The 15,055-nt window shown below is 41.7% G+C and overlaps 1 protein-coding gene across 3 annotated transcripts in view; it reads right to left on the bottom strand.

The window, feature by feature from the left end:
• dysf (dysferlin, limb girdle muscular dystrophy 2B (autosomal recessive)) overlaps positions 1-15,055 on the bottom strand; it is a 103,467-nt gene that overhangs the window by 16,132 nt on the left and 72,280 nt on the right. For all 3 annotated transcript variants that reach the window (XM_082528688.1, XM_082528689.1, XM_082528690.1), the window contains 9 exons: positions 9,286-9,414; positions 8,881-9,036; positions 8,612-8,703; positions 6,051-6,221; positions 5,273-5,415; positions 1,309-1,448; positions 1,096-1,184; positions 892-987; positions 669-810 (listed from right to left, as the gene is read on the bottom strand). In XM_082528688.1, the coding sequence (XP_082384814.1) occupies positions 669-810; positions 892-987; positions 1,096-1,184; positions 1,309-1,448; positions 5,273-5,415; positions 6,051-6,221; positions 8,612-8,703; positions 8,881-9,036; positions 9,286-9,414 (1,158 nt within the window). The remainder of the gene's footprint in view (positions 1-668; positions 811-891; positions 988-1,095; positions 1,185-1,308; positions 1,449-5,272; positions 5,416-6,050; positions 6,222-8,611; positions 8,704-8,880; positions 9,037-9,285; positions 9,415-15,055) is intronic.

The following is a 15,055-nucleotide window of genomic DNA, read 5'->3' as shown; positions in this document are numbered from 1 at the left end:
TGTTTTTATGTTCAAAACGTCAAGTATGTCAGGAATATCTGTGCTCCAGGATGATTTTCAGGAATAGTATTAATTTCAAATGTTATTGAAGCATAGATTAGTTAGCATAGTAGCAACAACACTACTCTTAAAAATGTCATCAGGTCACTCAGAACGTTCTCGGTTTTAAGTTAAAGTATCCTAGTATTCTGACTTCTCTGTGGTTTTTAATCTACTTGTGTGGTGCGCTGTGACACAGGTGATGACGTACATGTGCTTTAACTACTGAGGGGTAGCTCGTCCCTGCATTTCCTCTACTTTGGTGGTCAGATGCTAAAATCATACCCTGGCGAAGTTACAACAAGCTGGATGGATGGCATTTCCAAATGGGAATGGAAATGTAGATTGGTAGCCTAATTGTATCAGTGTCCAAACACAACTTTCAAAGCCCAGTATAAGTATTCCCAGAACACCTTTCTTTCAAACTTTTCAACACTCGTCTCTTCGTTGGTTTCTAAACCCCATATGCAGCATAATAAATTATTGTCAAGTGATTGCTAAATTTAGTCTTAAAGATCATGACGATGGCATGAAATCACAGCCTCACCACAGTGGATTTTATGTCCCAGTGGGTCTAATTTATTCAAACCAAACACAGGGTCCTTCACTGTATTTGGGCTCGTTGTTACCTTTTTGTCGACGACGCACAGTTGCTCTGCTGGTAAGTAGTTGAAGGGAAACAGGAATCTGTAGTTGAAGTTCCCCTCTCCTCCCAGAGAGCGGTAGTGGACGTCTGTCTTCTGCTTGTTGTGTTCATGTCCGTCGAGCCAGCTGAAAGACAGAATCAGTTATTGTGACCCTCACCCAGTTTATTTAGCTTTATTTTGAAGTTAAATGATTTGTTCCTCTTACCCTTTGACATAAATGTCGCTCATCTTCTCCCCGCTGATGCTGACATCATCCAGGATGACATCACTGGTGTTCCAGATGATGCAACGCAGGAAGAACCTGAAAAAAAAAGATTCAATTACCTCAGATACTGACTGACTTGTTTTGGTTATCAGAACGGGAAATGGATTTGCCTTTCTTGACATATTTGTGTGTTTGTGTTCCTACTTTTTGGCCTTTCGTGGCGTGATGTTGAACGGCGGTCCAGGTGGTCCCAGAGACTTGGGGAAGAGGTCAACCCACATCATCAGACGCCCCTGACAGAGAGCACCGACAAGCAAACAAAAGGTAAGAAAATGCTCAGGAAAAGAAAAGCGGGAAAGGATGAAACTGAGAAGAACTTAAGCACACACACAAGTGCAGTGTGTGTGTGCGTGCTACCTGCTCTATGTCAGGTTGGAGCGGGCTGTAGAGTGGTCTGCTTTCCACATGTTCGGGTACCAATCCCAGTTTCCTCAAGATGTGAAGGGACAGTCGCTCCTTAATCGGGCCAAGATGACGTTTGGACACATTTTTGTCCTCTGAAAACATGACACACACACAGAGACACACACACACACACACACATGCAGAGATTAGGGTTTAAGTACAGGGCCGGGCCACTCAAGAGTGGAGAATGGAAATCCAGAATACTGGGCAAACTGGGAAGCAAGCAGGTCACTTAGGAATAATTCATTATTCATACGCACATACACACTTAGTGAGACACTAACACACTCTAAAGCATTGGTTGTTCTCTCTGCATCACAACCAAATGAGGAAAATCTTCACGGCTTCCAAGCAAAATGAAAATATCAAGCTAACGTCAAAAGTTTATGACTGTAAACTTGGAGTCACCTCGGCTGTAAGAGGAGAGGAAGGAAAGACTGAGGAGGCAGAGGAGAGGAGGGGAGATGTGAAGATGAGAGCAGAGGAAAATGAAAGAGGAGCAAAGCAGAAGGACGAGACTAGGCAAAAGCACAGAGGAGGGATGAGACGAAGTGGAAAGCCAAAAGAGATATTTAATTTGACTTCTGAGACAACAAACCCACAGAAAAGAGAACAAGAGAAGCAATTCATATTAAAACTAAAAGGAAGAAAAATACAACCGAAAAAAAGAGGATGGAGAGCAAAAAGTAGAGAGGCACAAAGGATGGAAGAAGAGCAGAAACTCAAGACAGAAGAAAGAAAAAACAAACGAATGTGACGAAGAGGTGGAGAGAGTGAAGAAAAGCCAAACTCATGAGGGGAGGATGAGGATCGTGGCCTTTTGGCCAATTAGCAGCCCCGTTTGATGGACAGCAAGCTGACGCACAGTAACCGCGGCAACTGTGGAAAGAAAACGCTGCAGCAGCGCTCCTCACCAACCGAGAGACGACCATGATGTTGACGTTGGCTCGTCCACACAAGAACGCACACACACACACGTACCATAAATCACCCCCCCCCCCCCCCCCCCCAAAAAAAAAAAAAAAAAAACGACAAGCGTGACCCCCGCACCGTAGCAGCCTGCATGGAACATATGTGTGGGTCAGCTTTGTGTGCACACAGGGATGATAATGAATCTTGAATATTTATCTCATCACTCCACTCTTCAGGTGGTCCTGCGGTTTCACTCCCCCACCTCCTTTTTCTTCTCTACACCTCCATTTCTTTAGTGGCAGAGGAGGAGGGTAAAACTGAGGCATTGGGCAGGGAAGGAGGGGGTGATGAGGGTGAGAAAGCATCAAAAGAAAGTGAGTAGAAGGAGTGAAATGTTGGAAAAATTGAACGGGGGAAGCAAAGAAGTAGAAGAGCAAGGAGAAAGTACGAAAGGATAGAAGGGGAGCAAATGAAGGGGAGGAGGATGAAAGGCAAAACCGAGAAGAAAGATGATGATATTAAATGTAAGGTGCGATTCATTTGAGAAAGTTTTTTTTTTTCCAAGAAACCAAATGTTGAGATCACATTGACTCACAGTGTTAGTTCAGGTAACTGTTAAGGCAAGTTCTTCCTTAGACGCCTCAGGATGTTACTGAACACTTCCCTGTTAGCCCTGAGGGGAGACTTAATCACAGCGTGCTGTGATTGACCCTGTGGATGTCTGATAAAGCTACAAACTACTAAGGGAGACAGAGCTTTTGCCACTGTGGCCCCGAGACTGTGGAACTCTCTCCCACTGAGCTTAAGATCTGTGGACTCAGTCGTTCTTTTTTTAAAAAACAACTAAAAACACATCTTTTTAGAATTACATTTTGTTAACTTTTGTCTGTTTTTGTTTTATACTTCGTCATCCCTGTGTGAAGCACTTTGTGATCTTTTTATCTAGAAAGGTGCTATATAAATAAAATTTTACTTTACTTACTTACAAACGTGCTCCTGGTTTCACTCCTGACCTGCTGGTGCCTGTTGGGGGTGACTGTACCTCAGGTTATCTACTAATTGGAAAGATGGTGGTTCGATTCTTGGCTGCTCCAGTTTGCATGCCTTGGGAAAGATACTGAACCCTGGGTTGTATTCATTGAAGTGTGAATGTCAGATAAAAAGCACTTACGTGCAGAAAAAAAGAGCTTGTATGGATGATTAATTTTATTTTTATAAACTGTTCTGCACATGTGGAAACATGTGCTTTCAAACTAGACTAGAATAGAGCTTGAAATCAAAAGCGAAAATGAACAATATCAACCCAAGAATAATGTAAATCCCAACAAATATGGAGAGGGGATGGTGGAAAAGAACACGTAAGAAGGAAAACATCAGAGACAGAGAAAGAAATTAAGGTGGCAGAAAGTTCGAGATAATGATGAGAGTGAGTGAAAAGAAAAGAGGAGAGGACGGTGACAAGGAGGTAAAAGGAAAGAGAAAAACAAGAAACAACAAGAGGGAAAATGAGGGTGATGTAGACGGCGTGATGGATGCTGTGAAGAGCAGAATCATGGGGTCAAACTGAAAGAAGAACAGAAAAGATGAAGAAAGAAAAGCAGAGAATAGAAAGGAGGAAGAAAAGCACAAATAAAGGAAGAAAAAGAAGAGAGTGAGGGGGATATGGGTGCAGTGGGAATACAGTGCAGACTGATTTACTTGCTGTAAATGTACTTAAGGGGCACTGAGCATACGTGAATATGTGGACGGTACAAATCTGCGGTTTGTATTTTTGGTAAGCAACTTAATCAGCTGTGTGAAAAGTGTGTTTGTGTTTGGCGGAGCGACGCTCTAATCAAAACACAAACAGCATAACAGCTGCTAAGACCGAGACATGTCCACCAAAGCTGGTAGAACGCCATTTAATATCTGATCTGTGGAGTCCTTTTACTCAATTTAAAAATGTTTTACTGTTCTCAAATCAGATTTCTTACGTTTTTCATGATGGCATCCCTGATTTGTTTATTTATTTAGGCATTTAGCCATCATTTGACAGTGAAACTGAAAGTGAGACCTTCACGTCTTCTGCTCTGCCTCTGCTCCCACTCACTGCTGTAAGGTTGTAAACTACTGCTCTTCTTTGTGTTATGCAGTATTTGCCCCAGTCCTCATTGCTTAGCTTAAATACTTCATCAACCAAATTTTTATATTAGACAAAGTGAAGTCAGCTAAAAGATCTCAAAAACAACAATATGGACTATGGCGAAAAGGGGTTTGGAGGTGGTAATAGAGTCCCTGTGCAAGGTGAATATAGGATCTGCAAAAAGGCTTAAGTAGGTGTTATGTGCCAAAGCACCATCCACATGGATGGTAGGACCCAGGGTTTGCCAGCAGAACATTCCCCAGAGCATCACATTATCTCGGTGGGCTTGTGTGCATCCTGGTGCCAGGTGTTCCCCAAGTGAGCAACGCGCAAACCCGGAAAACATGATTCATCAGACTAGGCCACCATCTTCCATTGTTCTGTGGTCACTGTAGGTGCTTTCGGTGGTGGACAGTAGTCAGCATGAGCACTCTCACTGGCCTGCAGCTATGTAGCCACAAACCCAGCAAACTGTGACTCTCTCTGTATTCTGACACCTTTCTATCAGAACAAGCATCGACATTTTTAGCAGTTCGAGCTACAGCAGCTCGTCTGTTGGATCAGACCACACGGGCCGGTCTTTGCTGCCATGTGCATCAGTGAGCTTTGGCCACCATGACCCTTTTGCTGGTCCACCACCGTTCCTTCCTTGGACCACTTCTAATAGAAACCGACCACTGCAGACCGGCAACATCCCATAATAGCGGGAGGTTTGGAGATGCTCTGATTCAGTGACAGTGCTCTAAACTGTATGCCTGATCAATGTACGGCTCAAGTATTTCATATCTATATACAGTAAATGTATCAATATAACGAACGGTATAGATTTATTATTGCACGTGTTTATATACTTCAGTTGAATTGTGAGGAATGGTCACTCACCGAGGTCGGCAGCGATGTATCGTTCTCCTTTGAAGCGGACTGCTTCGTCTTCATAGACTGGCTTCCGCAGATTTCTTCTCTCACAGAATCTGTATAGCAGCTGCGTGGGTGTCAGCTGGTCTCGCCACTGGTTTACTCCAGATCTAACAGGTGAGAGACAAAAAAATAATATAAATAAAGTCTTATTTATTTTGTTATATCTGTCTATAATCCATCCATCCATCCATCCATCCATCCATCTTCATCCGCTTTGTCCGGGGCCGGGTCGCGGGGGCAGCAGCCTAAGCAAAGAGGCCCAGACCTCCCTCTCCCCAGCCACCTCCTCCAGCTTGTCCGGGGGAATACCAAGGCGTTCCCAGGCCAGCCGAGAGATATAATCTCTCCAGCGTGTCCTGGGTCTGCCCCGGGGCCTCCTCCCGGTGGGACATGCCTGGAACACCTCACCCAGGAGGCGCCCGGGGGGCATCCTTGTCAGATGCCCGAACCACCTCAGCTGGCTCCTTTCGATGTGGAGCAGCAGCTGCTCTACTCTGAGCCCCTCCCGGATGGCCGAACTTCTCACCCTATCTCTAAGGAAGGCCAGCCACCCTTCGGAGGAAGCTCATTTCCGCCGCTTGTATCCGCGATCTCGTCTGTCTATAATCATTGTCACAAAAAAAAGGTTTTGTTCTCACATCCATTTCTGTTGGGTGACATCTGGAACAGTTCAGGGTCTAATTTTATCAGTTTAATTGAAATTCAGTTTAAGCTTAATAAACAGAAAAAAATGTCTCCTCACACATGATATGACTGTGGCAGGCCACACATGGCTCCATATTTGGACAGGAAGCGGTTCTCCAGGTCAATCACCGTCTCGCCGATCTTCTCGTCTTTGGTGAGCATGTCGTGGTCGTACAGCATCACGCGAAGGTCCTTTTCCAGTGGGAGAGAACATGTGAGCTCAAACATCCTGTAGAAAAGGAAAGCAGAAAAGGATTTTCAGCTTTGGTTCAGGCATTAGGAGCTTTCCAGTGGCCTCTCACGCGTTTGTGTGACCACATCAATGACAGGAATTGTGATCACATTTTAAATGCATGTAGAAGTGATTGAAATGCAGATACAATTTTTGTGGTTTTTAAGGCCAAAATTATGTCCTAACATGCAATGTCAGATAAAACCTCCTGGAAAAGGAGCATAAATCTGCACGTCCACTTGAAGGAACTTCTTAAGTTTCACTCCTGTGATGAGTAATGTGTGCTGGTCTGCTAGGACATTTGTCAAGCCTATCCCCCTGTTGCCGTCTTCATGAGTCTATGGAAAGACATTTTAGCAGAACGCTGGTGTGCACTGACTTGTCACACTGACTGAGAGCAGTTTACAGCCAGCAGTCGGAGCTCTGATGTGCACCAAGTTTCTGCTCTACTGTGGTCTGGTGCTCTGATTGGTTTGTGTGTAGTGACCCCTACTGGCAAGAAAACACACATAAGGGCGAAGGACACAAAATAGAGTAACAAGCATACGAAAGAGTGACAGAGTGAATTCAGTATGTGTGCTTATGGAAATAATTCTGAGTCATGTATTTAGACTGGATCCTCATCATCCTCATCATCATCATGTAAGACATGAGTTTGCAGAGCTGTCCCTGTGTCTGTCTGGTTTCTCTGGGTACTCTCACAGTCCAAAGACATGCACTTAGTGGGGTTAGGTTAAATGGTTATTCTACATTTCCCATAGGTTTGAATGGTTGTGGGTCTGTGTTAGAACTGGGTCAGACTGGCGACCTGACCAGTGTGTACCCCGCCTCTCGCCCTATTGTAGGTGGGATAGGCTCCTGCCCACTGTGAAGCTGAATAAGGATAAGTGGAATAGAATAGTTAGAGGATAGTTAGTTGGGTTTTTTTAATCAAGATTTTTTTGTTTTATGAACATTTTACAATGGATTGTCTTTTAATTATTTTAAGAATCCATGTTTTATTATTGTACCCTCTTTAGTTTCATTTTGTCAGCTTCTTTTAAAGTCATTATATTTTATTAGCTCTAAAAAAGATAGAGAGAAGCTTTAATAAAATTATACAAAAGTTCTCTATAACACTGCTTCATGCTAAATTTATGCAGCAATCACCAGAGCTGGATTACCAACTAAGCAAAGAGGCCACCTGCTGATGACGTCTCATACTCAGCTGGTTTTATTAGTCTCCAAAAAAGTCTATTTGCTTTATCGACCACCAATTGATTACTTTTTTTCAAATAACTTTTAATTATGCTTATGTATATGATGGTTGAAGTTGATATTAAACATGGCAAATGAGCAAAGGTTCAAATAATACATTCTGTATATGTATAAGTAATCCCTGTGAGCACAATGCTCAGGTTTCAGGCAGTTTTTGTCTGCTCTTAGGCTCTGTATGGTGTCAGAGTGGATGTAGTCATTAGAGGGAAACTGCTCTGTCTGTGAGCACAATAGCCCCACCCAAACCTTCTGTTTGTAAAGGACATCCAATCACAGGGAAGTTAGCTTAACAAGGAGGTGGCCTTAAAAGGAAGGGCAGTAAAACAGCTAGAGGTAAACAGACAGAGGAACAAGTCCTAATATAAGATTAACAAATATTTGAAGTTTGCAAAGCGACTCTAGTAGAGCTCAAGAATAAACATGAGGATGTGGAAATGAGCATAATCAGTCCCAGAGTGCTGAATATAAACAAATGCAAAATTTAAACTTCAGTTTAGTTAAAGAATAACATTTAAAAGTTAGTTTTTGTACTGCAACCTCAATTATTATTATTTTTGTCCAAACTAGGAATCAGCCGGGACATACAACCTTCATCCCTCTACACATACACAAAGATTTGTGGCACAGTTAGACACAGACTGAATCCACATCCTTTTAACTTGGGGACAGATTGGGACCTTTATACATGATACGTGACAACAGTGCAACATGTGTACACTTCATCCTACCCCTGTGTAAATTGTGTAATAAATAGTTTCTCATGGTATATTTTCCTGTTCTGTATTTTGTTTTTTAACATTTTATTGATATTAAGACATTCAATATAAAACAATTCATCAATTAACAGGAACCCATGGGTAGGTATTCAGTTCCCTGTGAACCATTGCGGTTTATGGCACTGAAAATGTCAAGTGGTATGAAATATGTGCCAGGGTGTGCTGGTTTGCATGGAATAACAGAGGATAGAGGAGTGAAGTTTAAGGAAGCCTGCCTCTAGACCAGAGACTCTGAAAGTCTGTGGATCGCCTCCGAGTCAGCAAGATCGGGGAAGTCCAGACTTTTGGTTTTAGGCACAGATAGACAGAAAGGGGGGAAAGAGGGACAGACCAAAGAGGCATTAGTGTACGTACTTTCCAAAGACTGGGTCCAGTGTACAGGGGATGTAGTTTTCATGGTCGTTGACTGACTTCTTCCCCAGCGTGATCTTCACATACGGGTCACACTGAGAACAACAAGCTTTCTGTTAACTCATGTCATCTATTTCCTTGGTATCACTTATACCCTCCTTGGTACAAATCTTTTCCTTGACCTTAATGAGTATCCTAACCATGAGTACCTAATTCTGGTTACATTTTCTAGCCATCCTCTTCTACATTTCTCTCCCTTTCTCCCCTTATACCTTCCCATTGGGGTCTTTGGGCTGGAGTCCATGAGCCTGGATGATGTAGACTCGGACCAAGCACTCCTCGATGCCATTGGGAGGCAGCTTTCTGAACTGCCTTGGGGGAACAGGGGCACCGGGGTCATCTGGCAGGGGGTAGATCTTAAACATGCCCTGGTTCATAAGGGAGAGGGGTGGAGGGATTGTGAATTAAAGAAGTAGATGTGAAGTGGTGTAAAGGAAGCTTTTAAATTAATAAGTACCGACAAAGATGAATGAATCGAGATAAGCTCTAGGCACAATTTAGCATGTGATATGTGATACGTAACTTCACATCAGGCTGCAACAACTTGCAATGTGGCGACTAGAAGAAAATGGCAAATAGTGAGACTCGACCGAACAACTTTTAAACTTTGCATTTACCTTGAACTCTCCCACCACTGAGGGATCTTCTCCTTCATCTTGAGTCTTTCCTCTGTACAGTTTGAATGTTTGGCAGAAATCAGAAAGTCCTTTAAAATCCTCGATCTTCTCCAGCTCCCGGTCATACACCTGAGGAGGAAGAGCAGAGCGGGATAGGAGTTTATTTAGCCCTAAAACAGGTCTATTTTAATAGCTGACTCACACATTACAAAGTAATAGATACGTTTGGGGCAAAAAAAAAAAAAAGAGAAAGAGGAAAAGCAGAATAAGGAGGTAGGAGAAAAAAAAGAGAAAAAAAAGACATTTAAGAGAGTGTAAAAGAGGGGCAGAGATGGATGAAAGTCCACAGCGCAACAAGATGTGGAGATGACAGAATGAAAGACATATTTTAAATTACAGAAGACTCAGAAAGGAATAAAAGGAAGAGACGCTTGGGGTATGGAAGGAGGACACATCATATGCTTACTATTTAGAGTAGTGAACATGAAAACATCAGAGCCAATGAAAATTGGTGAGCAGACAAAGAGAAAGAAGAAGAGGGGCTGTGAATGTAAACGCAGAGAATGAGAAAGAAAATGCTTTTTGGATCTGTCGCAATCAACATGTTTAAAATTTCAAATAATGAATTCAGAGTATGTAAAAGTAATCCCTGTGAGCCAAAAGCTCAGCCTTCAGACTGAGGTTTTCCAAGTCTTGGATCTGCATGATGTCATAGAGAGGGGATATCCCCAAGGCCTCAATTATACTCTGTTGCAGACAAGGACACAGGCAGCTGGAGGCACCACGGCTGAGTAATCATTCCTGTTATACTTCACTGAAGTCCACTGCCTCGGATGCATGCAGATGCATGCAACGCAAAGTGTCCACAGAGGAGACCACCTGATGTTCAAGCCTTTTATGAGGGACAGCCAATCACAATAAAGTTGGTCAAAATAGGGAGAAGCCAAACATGGATGAATTGAGGTCCAGTAAAAGATACACAAGGCTTATTTTAAGCTGTGAATCATGCAAAGCTAAAGAGCTCATCAATATATAAGAATAACAGTGGTGTTTACATCTAATTCATGTTCAGTTTTTAAGACATTATCAAGTTTATCAAGTTTTTTTTCAAATTAGATACACATGTGTGAGAATTCAATGGGTCCAAAGCATGACTAGATTAATTTGTTTTCATTAGTGATGATTTTCTACTTCACTAACTCAGTCAAATTCATTGACTTTCTTCAGCTTATCAAGTTCTGGAAAGTCACAATCTAGTATGTGAAAGAGGCAGCCAACTGAAATCTCATATTTGTCACCAGCTACAGGTTGTGACACCAGTCACTTTTGTGTTTGAAATTTCGCATCTGTAACAATTATGATGAAAAAGTAGGATAGACTGAAATGAGCTCCAGTCACACAGGCACAGAGACTGATCTGTGACCATCTGGCAACCATCTGTGAGGGAAAAACACATATTCCCCAACCAGTTGCGAGTGGCTGTTGGATGTTAATGGGATTTGCTGGTGAAATGCTTGCTAAAGTCTCCACTTACGCAGTCCAACAAACCAGCCAGTGACCCTGTGATAACAACCTGTTGCTGGGGGAACATGTGCACTCCCAAATCTCATTATTGGAAGATTGTTGTTAAACAAAAGGCTGTTGTTTCTTTCTTGCAAATGTTTTTTTCAAGTTATGCAGAAACTAAGACAGTGGTCTTGCAAGCACTTTTTCAAAATGAATTGAAAGAGGGAGGAGAAAGGTTGTGAAAGCAATGAGATGCTTTCCATTTACTTTGTTATTAAACTGGGAAGGGGAGGAAAGAGGATTGTTAGGAAATGAGGAGAAACAAGGGGGTTGTGTTGGATGAAATGAAGGGTGTACGGTTAATGCTGTGAAAGGAGAGAGGTGAAAGAGTTGGAAAAGCAGGAATGGGGGCAGGAACTGTGGAAACATACCGACGACGGGGGTGATGTAAATGAATGAAAGGTCTGGAAACAGCGATTCATTTCAGTACTTCAACACCAAACCCAAAAGGGCAAGGCAGAGCATGGAGAAAAAGGCTCTGGCAAAGCATATACAGTTAATAATGTATAGGATACACACAGGTACTAAACAGATACCTTGCTGATTAAACCACGATATGATTAAATCATATCACTTATAGAAAATGTACTTAGAAATTACGTTTTTGATATAAAGTTTAGCTAAATTAACCTTACATGAAAAAAAAGACAGAAAATAGCAAACCTTTCTCGATCAAAACGTTAAAGGTCACCTTCTCAAATTCACCAGTTAACAGTTTGCATTTTATTTTTCTTTCTTTTAAAAAAGCTCAAAATAACACTTTGAACTTGTACTGACATCTACCATGAAGCAGAGACTCAAAAAAGCCATTGGTTCTGACTAAGAAATAGCTGGCTTGTTCTCAACAGAGCAAGACAAGTTTGGAAATGCACCCAATACCAATGGAGATGGAAGGCGGTGGGAAAGGAGACGCCAAGAGACAGGCGAAGTCATAACAAGGGTGGTAACAGCGGTGTCTTTGTGACAGAAGCAAAACTAACCAGTTCTGCTGTCTGTTGCAGGGCAGAAGCAAAGATGTGAAATGAGTGGTCAGAGTGTGGAAGCAGTGGAGTAAGCCCAAGGTTTGAGAGAACATCACTGTGTGGATTGAAAAGGACAGTACAAAGAAGGTAAAATGGAAAAATTAGGAGATGAGGTAAAGGCTGATGTAAGACAGCAAGAAAGTAAAAAAAAAAAAAAAAAAATGCAGCGCACCCACTAGAAACCACAGTGGCAATCACAGCTCTTGTTCCTGAATGTCACCAGTCAAAGCTGTTTTATGACTTGGTTTACCAAATTGTTTAAATCATGAATGTTTTTTTTTTTTAATTGCTATAAATCACTTTAGTGCTAGCTAACTTTTAGAGTGTTACAAGCTATGCACTAGCATTAGCATTATACTCTTTCTTCTAGCCTGTATTAACTTTAAGGTCATTGTACACAATGAGATAAACCATGTATCATGTGCCCTGCATAAAAATCAGATGTGACAAACATGAACTTAGTGAAATACCACATAAAAAACTTCAACTGACTCTTGCTCATGTTTGGATGCTTGATTAGGACTTGGTGTCACATTTAAATGCAATGATAACCCTTTAGGCTACGTCCACACTAGCCTGGATAGATTTGAAAACAGCGTTTTCATCCGAAAACGCTTCGCGTCCACACTAGCGTTTTCAGTCGTTTTCACAGAGTTGTGTGTCCACATTGAAATGGACGAAAACGCTTACGTTCCAGTACTGTGCATGCTTGAAATGCAAGAAGATTCGACCTGCCTCATTTCTGTCTGCCGCTTATTTCTGTCTGCCGCTTATTTACTCTTTGAAACGTTGCGGCAAAATGTCGAGGAAAGGCACAGAGTTTTTTTAAATGGACTAACAATGATGTGGAGTTGTTGCTGCGAGTAACACAAAAGTATAAAGTAGAAAAACAAAACAACTGCTGTATAATGCCCTCCGCTATCTTAGTTTAATTGGTCACATGACTGCATCATATGACTAACATACATCATCGTTTTACAAAGTCTGCGTTTTCACTGTCCACACTGCGACGCGAAAGCACCATTTTCAAATGTATCCGTTTTCGAGAGCGTTTTGTAAACGCTGCGTTTTCCATGAGCGAAAATGCCGTCTCAGTGTGGACGAGAGGCCAAGACGGAGAGAAAACGATGCGTTTTTAAACAAAAACGCATTAGTGTGCACGTAGCCTTAGTGTCATTTGTTTGCATGTTTCAAACCAGAGCATTAACACGGTCTTGACTGTGCCATACCTCCTGCCTTTTTAAGTTTAAGTTCAAAGATGTCTGCGTTGCTGAAACTGGAGCTAATAAATCTTACTAAACGGTAGGAAACACAAAATACATGTAACTCCACACAGATTATTACAGCTGTAAAATAGTAGGAGAAATATTAGCTTTGATATTAGCATTGCTAGCAAAGCATAGCATTATCTTTGTGCTAATCATTGCGTGTTGACAGAGCATATTGCTATCATGTCTGTCTAACACAGCCTTTGTCTTCATCATGTTTAAACCATGTATTTAGCCCGATAATGTAAAGTAAGTTTTATGTGAACTTTTTGGTGCTTTCAAACTTATTTTATTCAAACACTGTTGCAGCTGAAGCATCATAGTGGCAAAACCCAAGGCTTTGTCTGACAGCAAACCCATGCATTTAGCTGTACTTCAAACTTATCATCAAAATGAAGCTGATTTAAATGATTTTGAATGTCACATGGTAATTGGTGACAGACAGGCTGGTCTGAGTATTTCAGAAACTGCCGATACTAGGATGACCAAATGGAGAGTGGTCAGGAAAAAGAGAAAATATGCAGTGAGCGGCACTTCTAGGGGTAAAAATGCCTCACTGATACCAGAGGTCAGAGGAGAACAGCTGGACTGCTTTGAGCTGTAACACAATAACCAGGGTGTTTTCTATTTTCCAAATGAAGATTTGCAAAATAGTATCTCTTAATTCACAAGAAGATTGGCTACAGTAGCAGAAGACCATACCGAGTGTCACTTATGTCAGCCAAGAACAGGAAACGCAAGCTACAATTCACACAAGCTTCTATTGTCAAAACTGGACACTAGAAGATTGGAAGGACATTGTCTGGTCTGAGGAGTCTCGTACAATATGATGATAAAAACATATGTTTAAAAAAAAAAAAAAAAAAAAAAGGTCTTTCTTAATTTTGACTTTTTTCTATAGTGATAGCGGGGAACTGGCCACACTGAAGTTCAATTCAATTCCGTGTTATTTATATAGTACCAAATCACGACAACAGTTGGCTCAAGACGCTTCATATTGTAAGGTAAAGACCCTACAATAATACATGCAGTGAACATTTTCATTCATTCTGATGAAGAAAATCTTTGTGGTATTTACTTATTCTCTAGTGGATTGCATTATTCTTCCAGACAATTAATTTTATTCTCCCATTTATGCCAGTTTATTTATTTTTTTAGCAAAGTCTCTATTTTCACTTGTTCTCAAATATTTAGCCCTTTTCGAATGTCATTTTCTTGTCCACCTTCATATGAGTGGCACACCAGTGTGCTAAATTGGTGATGTAACCGAAAAAGTTTTTGCAGCAGCGGGAGGAGATGGAAACAGAACCAGAAAGGTGACAAAATGAGGGGAGCACAAAGCCAAGGCTGAGAAGAAAAGTAAACAAATTTTCCTCAGGTCAGAGCAAGGGCTGGAAACTGTGTCTGCTGACAGTTGCTACCCAAAGACAGTGAAAGGTCAGAGGAAATCAGAAAAAGAGGTTGAAAAAGGTTGGAAACAGCAGCTAATTTCTCTGTGACAGTAGCAGATCTGAGTTAAGGACTTGTCAAAGACATAAAGGAAACAGAGTGGGAGAAAAGTGGAGAGGGGCGGGGGGGAGTAAATCAAAAGGAGGTGTTGGCACCGAGCTGGTCGGTGAAAGGGTGAAAGTGAGGCAACGTGACGATGGAATCAGTGGCTCACTGGTCATTTCACTAGTTTCCATCCAACTGTCAACTGAATTTTGAGCAAAGTTTTGAAATGTCGCAAAAACTCAGAGGTGACTTAGATGTGTTTCCATCGGCCAGGGTGAAACCATTTAATAGGCTCCTGACTGAAAAAAATACAACCACTAGAAAAATGGAAAGAGTCTTTCAAGGGTCAATGACTATTGGGCAAGATGTAATTGTTCTCTACTGTGCCATTTAGTTTGAGCTCTACTTTAATGGTTTCAT

This window comes from Aulonocara stuartgranti (genome assembly GCF_965226115.1).
Source record: "Aulonocara stuartgranti genome assembly, chromosome: 3".
Lineage (NCBI taxonomy): Eukaryota > Metazoa > Chordata > Actinopteri > Cichliformes > Cichlidae > Aulonocara > Aulonocara stuartgranti.
This window is presented reverse-complemented; position numbering and strand designations above follow the sequence as displayed.